Source organism: Neurospora crassa, linkage group IV (assembly GCF_000182925.2).
Source record: "Neurospora crassa OR74A linkage group IV, whole genome shotgun sequence".
In the NCBI taxonomy this organism is placed as follows: Eukaryota; Fungi; Ascomycota; class Sordariomycetes; order Sordariales; family Sordariaceae; genus Neurospora; species Neurospora crassa.
Window position 1 is genome coordinate 4,021,200 of NC_026504.1, and position 14,560 is coordinate 4,035,759.

Here is a 14,560-nt window from a genome sequence, read left to right on the forward strand (position 1 = left end):
AGGGCGCGGCGCCGCAACATGGAGCTAGCTCAACTCTCTCGACACCAGGACGTGTTGTACATAGTAGGTACCTTTGTTTGCAAGTTGATGGCTGGCACCGAGGTTAAAGTTTGAGAGTTTGAACTCGATTCAGATTTCTCCAAGCATCCATATCTGATGCTCTAAACTCACTGCTATCTAAGTTGGCCACGGAGCCTGCCGGGCACCAGCTTTCTTCTGACTCTGTGACCCCCCTCCTCCGATTGAGAATCGAAAACCACCCCGCCCTTCATGCCCACCACACTCACCTCCTCAATTAATCACCTACATACACAGTAGGTACCCCAACATTACATAATACAAGGTATATGGCAAAAAAAGACAAATCCCGCACCAAATCGACCTGACAAAGGAGATCGTTCACACGTTACGTTCCGGATGTCGCCGGTGGTATAAATGTACCCTCATCACCTGGGTATCCAGTATCTTGCTTCCTGCATCCTTATTCCATCCATCTAACCGGTATCTTGTTTTTCGACTGAACCCGACCTTGAAAAAAGAGAGACAAAGGAAATGGTGACGGAGTCAATCAGCGGTTCGATGGCGGTTTATCTCTATCAGTTGAATCCCCAGGCGCCCTTTGCTCTGCAAGTATTGTCGCTGACAGATACTCGGAAACTTCAGTGGTCGTGCTTCCTAGACGTCCAGAAATGGCGATGCGTTGAATGATGGTATGGCGCCAGATACGAGTAAATGCAAATCACAGCTCAAGGTGAATATGCTGAGTGACAGACTTGAAGTGACGATTTTCTCGGGATTGGAGGAAGGGCACGATTCGGCGGGGGAGCAGGTGGGGGACCTTCCGCCAGCTGTGTCTTATTCCGTCGCGAACCCAAGCCGCCGTTGGCAACCGACAAAGACCTAAAATGGGGCGCGGGTCTCGAGCCCTGCTTCGAAAGTGAAGTTGAAGATATCTGGGGAAGGTCGCCGAGATCGTCACCGAGGTCACTCAGATCAAGGAAACTGCGATCAGGTTCGCTTGACCTTTCTGACAGCTGAGACTGCAGACTAAATCTTCTATCGGCGCGCTTCGATGGGCTACCTGGGTAATCGCCGACGGACGGAGTGGATCTGAGCATGTCTTGGAAAGCCACTGATGATGGAGGAGCATAGCCTGACCTCTTTTCAGGGCTACCATGTGTGACAGGTTGTGTGGGAGAGAGATTCTCCCAGTCCTCGCCGCTGTCACAACGTTGCTTGGTTGCGTCCGGCAATCCCCAAGACGAGAAAAGGGACTCCGGTTCCGGTGCTGTCTCATCAGCTACTTCGATTGAAACACCTTTCCTATCAAGCGACGGCGATTCAGGCGACGGTTGATCCACCACAAAAGAGAGCGGGCGTGAGTTGAGGCACAGAGCCGAGGGCGGGGGTCTCCGTGAACCGCCGCGCATCTGACAAGGTAGCGGAGGAGGTGGAGAAGATGGTTCAACTTCCTCTTCCGGGAGGGATTTTGTTGACCTAGTGAGCGAATAACGCTGGCTGGATCGTTTGCTAGAGCTCGAAGGGCTGCTGGGATCGAAATTCCACGTGCTCAAACTCGAGAGGGGATGAGAGGCGGCGAGACGCATTTCGAGGAGATGATTCGACGTCTGCAGAGACTGTCTTCTGTCACTGATCGCTGCTGCATTCGGTCTTGGTCGCGGTCGGGGTTGGTCATCAAGGGCGGTGAGCTCTGGAATGGAGTCCTGAAGGTTTGCAAAAGAGTCGTGAATAGGCGAACATGCTGGTGATGACCCAGCTGACGTGAGGGCTGTACGCTGCCCGGACGACAGATATGAAAACCGCTGAGTACTGTCCCTAAGTCCGTCTAGCTGTCTACCATCATGAGAGATTACGCTAGCGGTGGACGCAGCCTCGTCAAAGGACTGACCTCGTTCAGTGAAGTCCATATTAATATCCAGATTGGAGGTGCTCTGGCGTCCGTCCCACGCATCACCAGACATGGTCCCGACGTAATCATCAACTACCAAAGTTCTTTGGCTCGTCTGGCTTCGAAGCTCTGAAGCCTCATTGTCGAAATGTGTGTTTCCTGTCTCCGAGACCTTCTTCTTTCCTCCGAGGCCTTCGATTTCGCGTCTAAGCGTGGCCAACCAACTCTCCATATCGGGCGCGTTCTCGAATACCATCAAAAGGTTGGAGGCCTGCCTTTTGTCACCTCGAAAAGGCAGCCGGGAAAGCAATGAGCTGGCGTGAGATGCTGGGGCGGCATAGTCCGAATCGGCTGTGGCGGTTATCTGCAATACCCAGTGACGTCCTGGAATAACATCGCTTACAAAGGCAGCTGAGTCCTTTCCGAGCGGCAAGATCTTCTCCGGCAGACGGTCCAAGGGCCCATCCCCAGTGTATTGGAGCAAGTATCCCGAAATAAGCACGAAAAACTTGGTCGTCCAGTCTAACTTGAGGGCAACCGATCCAGAGGTATTGCGGCGGTGCTTCCTCTTCCCTCTCTCGGACCTGTCAGCTCCTGCTGTCGACGGAGTTGCCCCATCTGCAGCTGTTGTTGAGCTTGATCCAAAAGCGTCGCTAATCGAGAAGATGCCCTTGTGTTGATGCAGCCTGAGTATAGCCTCAGCTGAAGCGGTACAGGCAGGAAGACGGGCTTGCTTGATGGCTTGGGGATAAACTTGGCAAAGGGTTGGTGGATCCCAGGCAGCCAGGGATCCCCTTGATGCTCTAGGCGATGCGTGCCCACGCACTGCACTTGCTGATTTCTTGTGTTTCAAAGTTTGGGCCGGGAAGGTAGATGCGAGAGGAGATCCGGCCGCGGACCCGGATAACGTCACGTCGGACCGCTGGGCTTGGCCATTATCGTTATGCAGTCCATAGGGCCAGTGGCTAACACTGGCGATGGAGGCGCGCAGACCTCCGGACCTCGTTGGTGTATCTCTGGGAGCGACAGTCGACATTCGTTCGGCTTCGGTAGCTGATCTGTTTCTGTGAAACAAGTTCCTCAACGCAAGCTTCGAGTCCCTCTTATTTAACCTGCCCGCCTCCTGTCGCGAGGGTGCCCCTTCGAATTCCTCCCCTTGGTCATGATGATGATAATGATGTGGCTCAGACATTGCTTCGGAGGGAGCCAACCCTGGCGGTGTCAAGTCCTGGATATGTGGTTCGGTATGCGGTGTCGATCAGGGCGCAAAAGTTCCTGGTTTGGGTACTCACCGCCACACAAGAGACAGTACTCTGGCGCTGCGGTGATGTGATGGTGGTAGTTGGAAACGAAGAGAATGCGGGTTGCATATACCCATGCAGGGCAATGGGAGTCGATGGTTGTTGAATTCTTTTCTCTGTTGCTTGGAGAGAAAAAAATAAAACGAGTGCAAATTGCTGTGCGGTTGGGTGTGTAAATGGGAGAACCAAAAGGTCGGGTCGGAGAACGAATGACGGGGGACTGGGATCGGTCAGATTTCAAAGAGGGTATGCAGCCGTGGTAGTAATAATAAACATGGAGATGTGCTGGATACGACAATGAGAACCTGGACGGGCAGTGGAAATCCGGGGCGTCAAATCCAGGCGCGAGAAGATTTCCCAATCCTAAAAGCGGAAAGCCAAGACTAGAAATTAAGTGGGAAAAGTTTTGGTTTGTAAGTGTAGTTCGATGGGTGTCTATGGGCCGAAATGGGGCGGGACTTTTGTGTCTGGATGGATCGTCTTCCAGGGAGGAGCGATAGCCTCATGGAACAAAAGCAAAATAAAAAGGAAAAAAGATAAAAAAAATAGAAAGAGCAAGTACGCTCGGTACGGTACCAGTTAGCAGGCAAGTAGAGCTGGCGACAAGCGTGTTCCCCGGCAATCATGCCCTTTGCAGCATTAGGGACTGTAGAAGCGAGAGTCAAGACTGGACAGGACGGACAAATTGACGGAAATTGTATTTGACAGGACGGGCTCAAACAGCCAAATTATACATCAGGGAGATCGGAACGACCAGCTCGGGGCTCGTGAGGGCCTGAAGTGAATCCCAGTTCGGAACGTGGGCGCGTGAGATCAACGAGGATTCGCGCCTCAGACGGCCGTTCCGCCGTTCAGTATATTAATTGAAAGATTCCTCCTGGGACCACAGGGAAAACCACAGGGACTGACTGGTAGTGCTGCTATTCCAGGGCGTTTCGGGTATAAGCTAATTACCTCCAAGTACCTCAGGTTACCTTTTTTACACATGCAGACAGTCCAATGGCTTTTCCGCCTGGGGTGTTGGATGGGTTCCAAATTCCACACTAATGGCCTGGGGGTCCATTCCCGCCATGTGCAACAATGCGAACGACACAGAACGACTCGACATTTCACTTCCGTCCCAGACATGCAGCCCGGGGATTGGCGCATTTGGTAGGCTGAAATGCGGGCCAGGGGTCCCGTCGTGATCGTGACCTCCATCTCGGGAGTTCTGCCCAGCCAACAGCTACCCTGGCCGGACGAGTTCCTCAGACACACAGTGCTCTGGTACAGACAATGAACGGTAGGTAGGCGCTCTCTTGTCTCTGTCTTTGTCTCTGTTTCTGTCTCTGTCACTGTCACTGTCTCTGTACAGCTTTGTCTTGTGAGCTGCTGTCCTCCCATCTGGCTTGGGGCATTGGAAGCGTAGTTGTGTGTCTAATTTCAGCGCGCTAACAGCACGGGCCGTTAGGCGTTGAGATGACAGGATTGACAGGGTGCAAAGTGGAAGGACCGTTCGCAACTCATCCCGACCTCAAGGACCGGCATACATAGAGGTCAGTACGTACATACCTAACTTTGCGCACCCTTTACCCCGGAACCAAAACATGATAGCCCAGGTGTAATATTGCATACTACGTACACAACGTCAGGCAGCGTGAAGAATTTTCACGGCTGACATATTCTCATAATGCAGGCCAATCAAAGCCTCGGCTTGCAGAAGAGAAGCAACGAGGAAGTCGTAAACCATAACCACACGGTTCCATTGCCAAAACGTCTTCGGTTTTGGGAAATGGAAAGAGGAATAGCATTGTTCAAAGTGGAGCTGAAACCACTGGTGGACAAGGGCAGGAGCGAGGAAGCCCCTGACACTCAGCGAGCGCGAGTGCGTGCAAAGGTGGCATTCAAGTGGATTCACGATTTTTTGACAGCGTAAATCCACGACACCCAATATGGAAGTTGCCGGTGTGCGTGCGCGCCTGCAATTATTCTGCCAGTTCTAGTGTTGTAGTATACAAGTACATAGTACCTCTACATAACTTGCTGTTTCGCGCGGGGCCCAGCTGAGGTCTCGCCCTACGGATCATCATGATATCGATCATCGTCCTCCAAAGTTGCAAGTTGGACACCTGAAGTGAATCGAACCCATTCTGAATACCTTCTGGGCATGCTCAAAACACCACGTTGGGCATCAGATCTGGCCCCCTGGTGATGAAGATCTACTGCTCCGTACACGTACACTATACCCCACCGACTTGACATGTTTGATGTGTCAGTCGGTCGAAGAAGCAAAAAACGGCAGCTCGGCAACCGCCGAGTAACAGCCCCAGCCTGTTTTCTGGGCACGTCGTTCACCAGATTAAATTTCATTTCCTGCCCTCCCGCTGCCCCCATGTCCACCTCACGTTCTCATCTGCTCTCAACGTGTCGCCCCCACTCCCCATCATCACCACCGTCATTGCACAAAGAAAACATGTTGCGTCTGATGGAAACACGAGTGTCGGGTAACCACGTCTTAGTGAGGTTAGGGCTTGCGACGGCACCCTTTCCATCTCCAAAAATCTTCACCTCCAGCCCTGGCTCGAATAACGAAAACCTCTGCGCAACCAATTTCACCACCACTAAAGCCGCTCATTACGCAAGCAAACATTAATCTTCACCTCAACACAATGCAGAATATCGGCTGAGGTGATCAGAGATTGACAATGCCGTTCGCCATGTTTGCAAAAAGCATGGAACAATACGCAAAATAGACACCAACTGAACTATCCGCTACATTGTTCGGATGAACAGCTGCTGCTGAAAGTGAAAAGGGGGCCGTTGGTGATGGCAGTCGCATCCAGACCAACCATCACCAACTCCAAACCACCGGTCCACCAACGCATCATCTTGCCAACACAAGCATCTTCCCAGTTGCAAGACAAAAATTTCCGATTATTGAACGCTGTACCACCAAACTGAGAAAACACAGTCATTCCACGTTTCTTTGGCGCATCATGGTTCGACCACCAACTTCCCCCGAGTTACACAGATGATGCCACGACCCTTCCAACATCTGCTGCATGCACATCAGCTTGTGAGACAACCAAGTTTTCGTGCGCACGCAGTACGTCCGTAAAGGCGATGAAAATAGCAGTTCCTCCCAAGCCAAGCAGGGGCCGTCTCCTCGTGGCAAGCCGACGGAGGCGTTCAGGGCGGGCAAATCATGTATAACGGCATGGCTTCTCCCCACTTGGTTGAAACTTCTCTGCTGCTTTCCATCGGATGGCTGCAGCTCTGGTCGGGTGGGAGCTTCGCAGGTAGAGAGATCTCCTAGTTGGCCGAATGCCACTCTGAACACCCCACGTAGAGGTAGTTGGTGAGTTTCCAGACTTCCAAAATCATCATTCACAGAGTTTCAGGAATGCTAGAATCTTCAAGTATCGCCAACACCAACATTCCATCAATATACCACCAGCACCATCAACGGACACACTGGGCATTTCATCACGTTGGGGATGCCACCCCTCTTCACATCTCGTAACTCGCTGTTCCTGCATTAGCGCGTTCTTCCCGTTTCCGGGTAACCCTCAGCACCTCCCGTCGATTCGATGACTCCGCTCTGTTTTGTCAAGATGACCTACCAGAATTTCGACTCACCCAAGCCAGCTGCAATGCAGAGAAGGGAGCATGACGGCCGAAATATGTATCACCATAAATGAGGGGTTTGTCCTCCCATCCCCCCATCCCCCAGTACCCTATGTCATACACAATCTCTCCCGTCAGACTCCTCGGCGCCTCGAGGTGGGAAAGGCTATACATATTTGATGATTACCTGTTCCGTGCCATTGGGACGGTACCTTATGTACCTGACCGACACGCTCGCAAGCCCTGAAGAAAACCATCACACGCAATTTCGGAGACGAAGAGAGAGAGAGAGAGAGGGCGTGATCTGATTCCCACCTTATGACTACCTTACACAGGCACGAGCTTTCATCCGCCCTCAGCACCACTTTTCACACTTATTTACGCCGTACTACTACAGATCCATACTAGTCAGGTTTGATGACTTTCAACCCCCTTCCCAGCTCTAGCTCCAGCTCAGCTTCATCCGTTGGGGTCTCTTGGGGCCCGTGGGCCCTTGGAATTTTCCGTCGGTACATATCTCCTAGCGTGGTGCTGGCGACGATGATCAGCATCAGCTACACGTGTGCCGGCGGGAGTGGGCCACGTTCGGGTCCACAGGGCCACACAGGTAGCCAGCCACAGGTCACCACAGCCACGGCATAAGCAACGGGTGCACTTTGAGGAACGAAATAGAGAAACTCACAAAAAGGTTTGTTCTTTTGTATTCAACAGCGAAGGAACATGCATGGCCTTTCGCACGCATGAGTGAGGCAGGAAACCGTAGTCTCTGCTGCGCTCTTCGACCTAGAACGTTGAAAGTGGAGGTTCCGGTGCAAAGCTCCGAAACCCATCCGATATGGCCTTGGCATTGATAGTCTCTATCGGAGGGATCGGGGCGAGCCAAGGGTCCGGGGGATCGGCCGGGTGCATCAGAGTCGGGTGTGTTCACACATCGGTTCACATTAAATTTGAAGTCCGGATTGAAATATGTCCGAGAGTGATTCTGTTCGATCAAAGACAAAAATATTCAAAAAGTAGGGCTTGATAAGAAGCTACGTACGAAACATGCCAGTACGGGAAGGCTCTCCTGTGAGCCGGATATATCGACTGTGTGTGCCTGGATAAACCAGCGGCGTGGGGGCCGCCTGGCCATGAAAGTGACATGAATTCCCCGGCGGCTCAATGGCCAGGCTATGACCTTTGTCATGAAGTGAGGCGTCCCCAAAGGTACTTCTCAAGAAGAAGAGGATGACCGCGGCGATACTAAGATAAAGGACTAAAGGAAGCGGAAGACCAAAGCGGAAACAGAGCATTCGACGCCAAAGTAGGAAACGGCTCGTTTTGAAGCTCACTTCACACTCACACAAAGATAGATGTATAGATAGATGTATAGTTGAGCTCCAAGATCAATAAACCCCCGTCCATTCCCAATGGAGTGACAACTAAGCACGTTAGATAAAGGGTTATTCTGACCTTTTTGTTGTCATTGTTCGGAATAACCACGTTGAGTAAGGATTCGATGGCAGTTGCCAGCGCGTAAAGTTGATACATACTAAGCTTCAGGGTCTTAGCTTGAGCTTGGCTATCAATTTGTATAGCCCTACACCGCCGGTTGGCTATGGTACACAGTCGATTTATCTGGTTCGCTGTTCTGCCTGATCTATACAAGGAGAACATCCCCGTTGAAAATTGAGTAATCAGGAAGCATGTAGTGTAGTGGACAAGCTCGCTCGCGGGGTATGTTACATACGTGACCATGCATTTCATGAGGTTAAAAGTAGCTGAAAACTTCGTGAGATGTTTATGCTGAAGGATTCACGCTGATATGATAATTGGGATGTCGAAAAAGTATATGTACTTTGAATATAAGAGACCTCGGCGAATTGGAAGGGGAGCAAGACACATTGTCGGAAGAGCTCACGCAATCCAAGCGGCGAGATGATACTGTCGTGGATCCAATGAGGAGAGATGGACGCCTGGTTCGTCCTCACTTCCTGACCGTCACATAACACGGTTGAACTCACTTACCCAACTCCCCAAACTCATCCGTACAACAACCCCTCCACCTTCTCCGCAATAGCCAACGAGCTCGTCAACCCCGGACTCTCAATATTCAACAAGTTCACCCACCCCTCATACCCCTCTTCCCTCCTAATCACAAAGTCTACAAATCCCTTCCCCTGCGCCACCGCCCCCGCCTTCCCCAGCTTCGGCCTGATGCCCGCATAATCTGGCTGTAACTGGGTATCATCCAAGTCCGGCAGGTACTTCTTAACTGCTTCGATCGCCTCCGGCAACCTCGCCGAGTTTACAGCCAAATCGTCGGGGGAATCGACCCATTCCACATCCGGGCCGAACTTGATCCTGCCCGCCAGGTCGAGGGTGAGGTGCGTGCCCAGCCCGCCCGCGCCGGGTTCTGGAGCAGGGTAGATGAGGGTTGAGACTTTGGGAGAGGAGGAGGTGTAGGAGAAGTAGTTTCCTTTTGCGTAGAACATTTGTTTGTGTTGTGAGGGCGGGACAATCATGTTGTGGACGTCGACGGCGCCGAGGCCGGCGGAGTTGATGATCGTTGAGGTGGTAATGGTGGATGATTCGCCGGTGGTGGTGTCGCGGACTGTGAGTTCCCAGCCCTCCTTTCCGTTAGCATTGGCACCGCCAACGGGCCGAATGGCCGTGACGGCGCTGGCGAGCGCCACCGTCCCGCCTGCTTCTTCGAAGCGGCCCTGGAGACAGACCATCAGCGAGTGGGAATCCACAATGCCCGTCGTCGGAGACTCCAAGATCCCAGCTTCGGCGCGCACTGCCGGCTCACGACGTTGCGCTTCCTCACGCGACACCCAGCGCACGGGCACGTTGATTTCGTTGACGCAGAAGTCATGGATGCGCTGCAGCGCCTCGCGTTGGGCCTGATTCTGCGCGACGATCCATTTGCCCACACGCTTGTGGGGAACCGCGTGCTTCTCGCAGAGCTCGTACAGCAAATTCTTGCCCCGGATGCAAAGCTCCGTCTTGAGAGTGCCAGCGCCGTAGTAGATACCGGCGTGGATGACTTCGCTGTTGCGCGAGGAGGTCTCGGTGCCGACGGCGGAGTGACGCTCCAAAAGGAGGGTGGAAGGGGAGGAAGAGCGCCGGGCTAGTTGCTGCGCGATGGCGAGGCCGACTACGCCGCCGCCTATCACGGCGTGGGTGAAGTCGGCGTGCGAGGCGGAGGTGTGGGAGAAAGGACGGAGCCTGCCATGGTGATGGCCAGTCCGTGTTATTGGGAGAACCGATGACGTAACTACATTCCGTATTGTCGCTGCTGTGAGTCGACCTTTCGGTGCAAGGATGAGTGTCATGGTAAAACTTTGCCGGTAGCTGTTACGATTAATTGTAGGCTTGTTGCAGCGCGTCACGGGCCCTTTGCGGAGACAAGTTGCGGCCGGTCGCGCGCATGATCCCGTCCTCCGAAGTCGGGTTGCCGCGGCGCCATCGGAGGTCGGGTCTGTCCGGGCAAGTTCAACAGTGTGGGGAATCCGTTCCCACACTCAATCGCCTGTGCAGTCTTGGCAAGAGGTGTGTGTGCGTGCACACACACCACACCGCATTTGACAAATCTGGCCATTTAACATCGCTTTACACAACTCAACTCAATCGTTGAACATCGAAATCTGGCCAAAACTGGTACAAAAAGTCGATATTTTAATACTCTACGTCGTACAATTATCTATTTTAATATTTACATTATCTTTTAAACCGTTATCGATATAGTACACTTCCCTAATACCCGCTAGAAAGTATTAATAATAATAATACTAATAAATAATAAGTATCCTAATAATATCGCTAAAACTATTAATATAAATATAAGGAGTATATAAAAATATAAACGTATTCTATTAGATATTAGTAAGGTATTTTTACTATTACGAGCTTCCTAAAATATTAGAAAACTTCCTATATAGGCGCTTAAGGTACAGCGTATATTATATTACTCCCTATATTTTATTAACTATAACTAATATTATAAAGGAAATTATAAACCTCCTCGTATTAAAACCCAATTTATACCTCAACGAAATCTATACCTTTTTAGCCAACGAGTATAACGTATATATTTCAACCGAAACTATATAGCAGCACCTTCGATAAGAGAAGTAGAAGAAGAAGCGATTTTATATAAAGGTATTATAATAATCCCCTATACTAATAATTGAATAAATATTAAAAATTTCTTTATTTATTATAAAAATATTCGTATTCTATAATAAGTCTAGTATAAACTAAAGGGACAGTATTTATTATACTAATTAAACACCCCGCAACGCTATTAGAATAGTATTAAGTAAGTTCGTACGCAATACACAATATTACTTCCTTCCAATTATTATAATAAATAGGCTATTTAATATATTGGTATTTAGAGGTATAATAGATTTAGCCGGGGTTTAAGACTGGATAGTAAAATACCTACTCCCTAAAATAAATCTATTTCCCGGTTGTAATAATATTTTAATAATAAATAATACTAATTAATACCCCTATACCGAACTCCAACACGCGTATAATTAGAAGGGGGTTCTATTATAGTATTTACCGCTATACTCTCCCGAATTCAACCCTATTGAGGTATACTTTAGCAACTTTAAATAATAGTTTAAAAGGGTATATTATAACGAAGACGGTAATAAAATATTAAACAATAATTTTATTATATTTCTTAAGCGACTAACGTAGGATGTAGGGTATAAAGTACAATAGATTTATAGTTATTTTAAGAATGTAAAACTAATAATAAATCGATTTAATAATATTAATAAAGAGTATAGCAAATTATATACTAACAAACTAATCAAATATAAAAAGATAGGTACTATATTTAGGTAGCGGTAGAGAGTATAAAAGGGAGAGATGGATTTATATATATTAAATTGAATTATATACTAAAAATACTAAAAATACCAGAAATATTAAAAATACTAGAAGTATTAGAAGTATTAGAAGTGCTAAAAGTACTAGAAATCGTATTTATCTATATAATAATACTAAAATACTAAAAACCCCCCTCTTTCACTATAAATCAATTCGTAATATCGTTATTGCTCGCTAGGACCACTAATAGTAGTACTACCTATTATAGAAGCGAGAGCTTTAGTAATGCTATATTCGAATATAATATTAAATCGTAAGTTTAAAGTATATACTAATTAATTAAATTATAATAATAAGGGTTAGAGAGCATACTTATTATAGTTTAATTATATTACTAATACTATGTACTCAATCTTAAAGAAATCTTTAATACTGTTCTTAAATATTATATAAAAGTTGTAATTAAACCCCAACTTTATAAACTACTTTACTAACTACTCTTTAAACGCAAGTATATCGGATAGCGCCTCCTTATTTCGAAATTTATTCTTTAAAGTAATTAAAATTCTATATATTAGTATTATTTTAATTAATAATTTAATATAGTAATGCTTATAGAATGCTTTAAAGAATTTAATAATAATTTCTTTAGCCGGCTAATTAAATAGGGCGGAGGGTAGTAGTAACGAATGAAAACCGAGAGTTGAAGGTATAGGCGGATGTAGTATAAATAATTCTCCAGCCTCTATTAAGGAGTCTTTAATCTCCTTGCCCTCGTCCTCCTCGCCCGCTACCGACTGTTATGGGACTGGCGCCCGACCAGACATCTGGCTCTGACTGGCCAGACTTGAGTGCCAAGACAGCAGCTAGTATTGAGATTGCTCCAGCTGACTCGGACTACGGCACTGAGCCTCCGGCACCCGGTCTTCTAGAGTATTCTCTAGCTACCTTAGGCTATAAGGTAGCTACTAGAGAGAGTATACGGCCATTTAAGCTCTAGCACTCAAGCGACCCGGAGGGTAACACTTTATCCTTTCTTTCTTTGTAGAATTTTAATATATATATATAAGGCTAGTACCTACGTATCGCTCTACTGTCCCTTTATATTAGGTTCTACTTTCTTATTGGTTAATTATTAGAAGGGAGGATAGCCTATAGCTAATAAATACGGTGTATATTGGTATTGGAATAGTCTCTTTTTTTATACTGAATGATAATAATAATACTAATACTAATATAGAAGCTTCCCGCGATTTTTTAATAATTGGGAGCGCTAGAGTACCTTCCGATATTACCGGCCTACTTGGTAATTTATTCCGAATTTTATAGGCGAGTCCTAAATTAAAGGGGAAGGTTAAATTTATAATCCCTTTCTCTATTTATTCCCAGCTTACTTTAAAGTTTGAATTTATATACCTTACTAAGTAGGATTCCTTTAGTAGTAGTAGTAAGGATAAAGAGAAGTCCGGCGCTAACGATAGTTCCGATAGTGATTTTAGTAAACTATACTAGTAGAAGCTATTCGAGCTCCCTTAGTAGGATAGTAAACCTATTATTTTCTTCTTCTATTATAATAAGTTAATTAATGTCAGGAGGCTAAGAACTCGTACACAGAAGCACCTTAGCGGCTACTGCTCCCCTTCGTTAACCAATGCGTAGGATTACTAACAATAACGCCTATATTAGGTTGGGCTCGCGGGAAGGATAATCCGGTACTGCGCCGAGGCGCTAAATTAGTATAAGGCTCTATAATATTCGTTAGTAAATAAATAGAGTTTATATAAGTATAAAAGAGGTTTAATAAAGCGTAATTTATTATAATCGGTAATTATTAATATATCTTTAAATTGACCCCTAATTTACTGTCCTTTACGTATAGCTACGACCGTAGTTACTTTAGCCTACCTTTCGCCTACGTTCCTAATAAATTAATAATTCTTCCTCTAAAAATTAAATTAGTACTATTAAAATATATATACGTAATAGCCGGTCTATCTTTCGTACTACCGAAGCTACTCCTCGCCCCTCTTGTACTACTACCCCTATAATTACTATAATCGAAACGACTCAACCCCCTCTACCTTTATTATAATAATACTAATTTACTATAGAATTTATTAAAGAAAATAATAATAAAAACTACCCCCCTACACCGCCCCGGACTCCTCGGTTATACCCCTAAATTTTAAAAACTAATAAGCTCGTATATAAATAGTAACTATTCGAATTTCGGTTCGCCGCAATCAAATTCCTCCTTAATTATCTCCCCTCGTATATATCCTAATAGGAATAATTCGCTTTCGTAGGCCTCGCTAAATAAAATTTAGTAAGAAATTACCCCCCTATTTCCACCGGGTTCTATTACTAAAACTACCTCTTTTATAATTAAATTCGTATTTCTACTATACCTCCCCTTACTACCCTTTTATCGACAGCTACCGCCGTAACTACTCTTTTACTAACTATAACCACGCCGGCCTATATTAAATACCGTCCTAAATATAATATTATTAAATTTACTAGCAAAAGTTTCTTATAATTATAAAATTACTTTTATAATATTAATATATATTTCTAAAAGTACCCCTATACTTCCCTCTCGTTCGCTATTAATTATATTAAAAGTAATTTTAAGAATATATAAATTAAATATATATTAATTCTTTATAGTAAATCTAAGTATAATACTATTTATAATATACCTACGTAGAATAACCTCTATACTTTTTTAAAAACCGAATATAATAGTAATACCCAAGCTATTAAATAATCCGCTTTTAATAAATTCGAATATATATAGTAAGGCACTTCGGAAACTATTTATAACTTCTATAACTACTATTATACTAAAGAACTCAATCTATTATATAATTAACTAGAATACACTCGGGTTATTACTTAAGCCAATAAATTA

General features: G+C 46.3%; 2 protein-coding genes across 2 annotated transcripts; both read right to left on the minus strand.

Annotated features, from left to right (window-relative positions):
* Window positions 1-112: 112 nt before the first annotated feature.
* Window positions 113-3,883, minus strand: NCU08047 (hypothetical protein). The gene has a single exon (XM_957624.2). The coding sequence runs from the start codon at window positions 3,099-3,101 to the stop codon at window positions 747-749; it is 2,355 nt and encodes a 784-aa protein (XP_962717.1). The 5' UTR covers window positions 3,102-3,883; the 3' UTR covers window positions 113-746.
* Window positions 3,884-8,526: 4,643 nt separating this feature from the next.
* Window positions 8,527-10,237, minus strand: NCU08048 (NAD dehydrogenase). Its single transcript, XM_957625.3, has one exon. It carries the CDS (start codon window positions 10,131-10,133, stop codon window positions 8,838-8,840), a length of 1,296 nt encoding a protein of 431 aa, XP_962718.2. The 5' UTR covers window positions 10,134-10,237; the 3' UTR covers window positions 8,527-8,837.
* Between the last annotated feature and the right edge of the window lie 4,323 nt (window positions 10,238-14,560).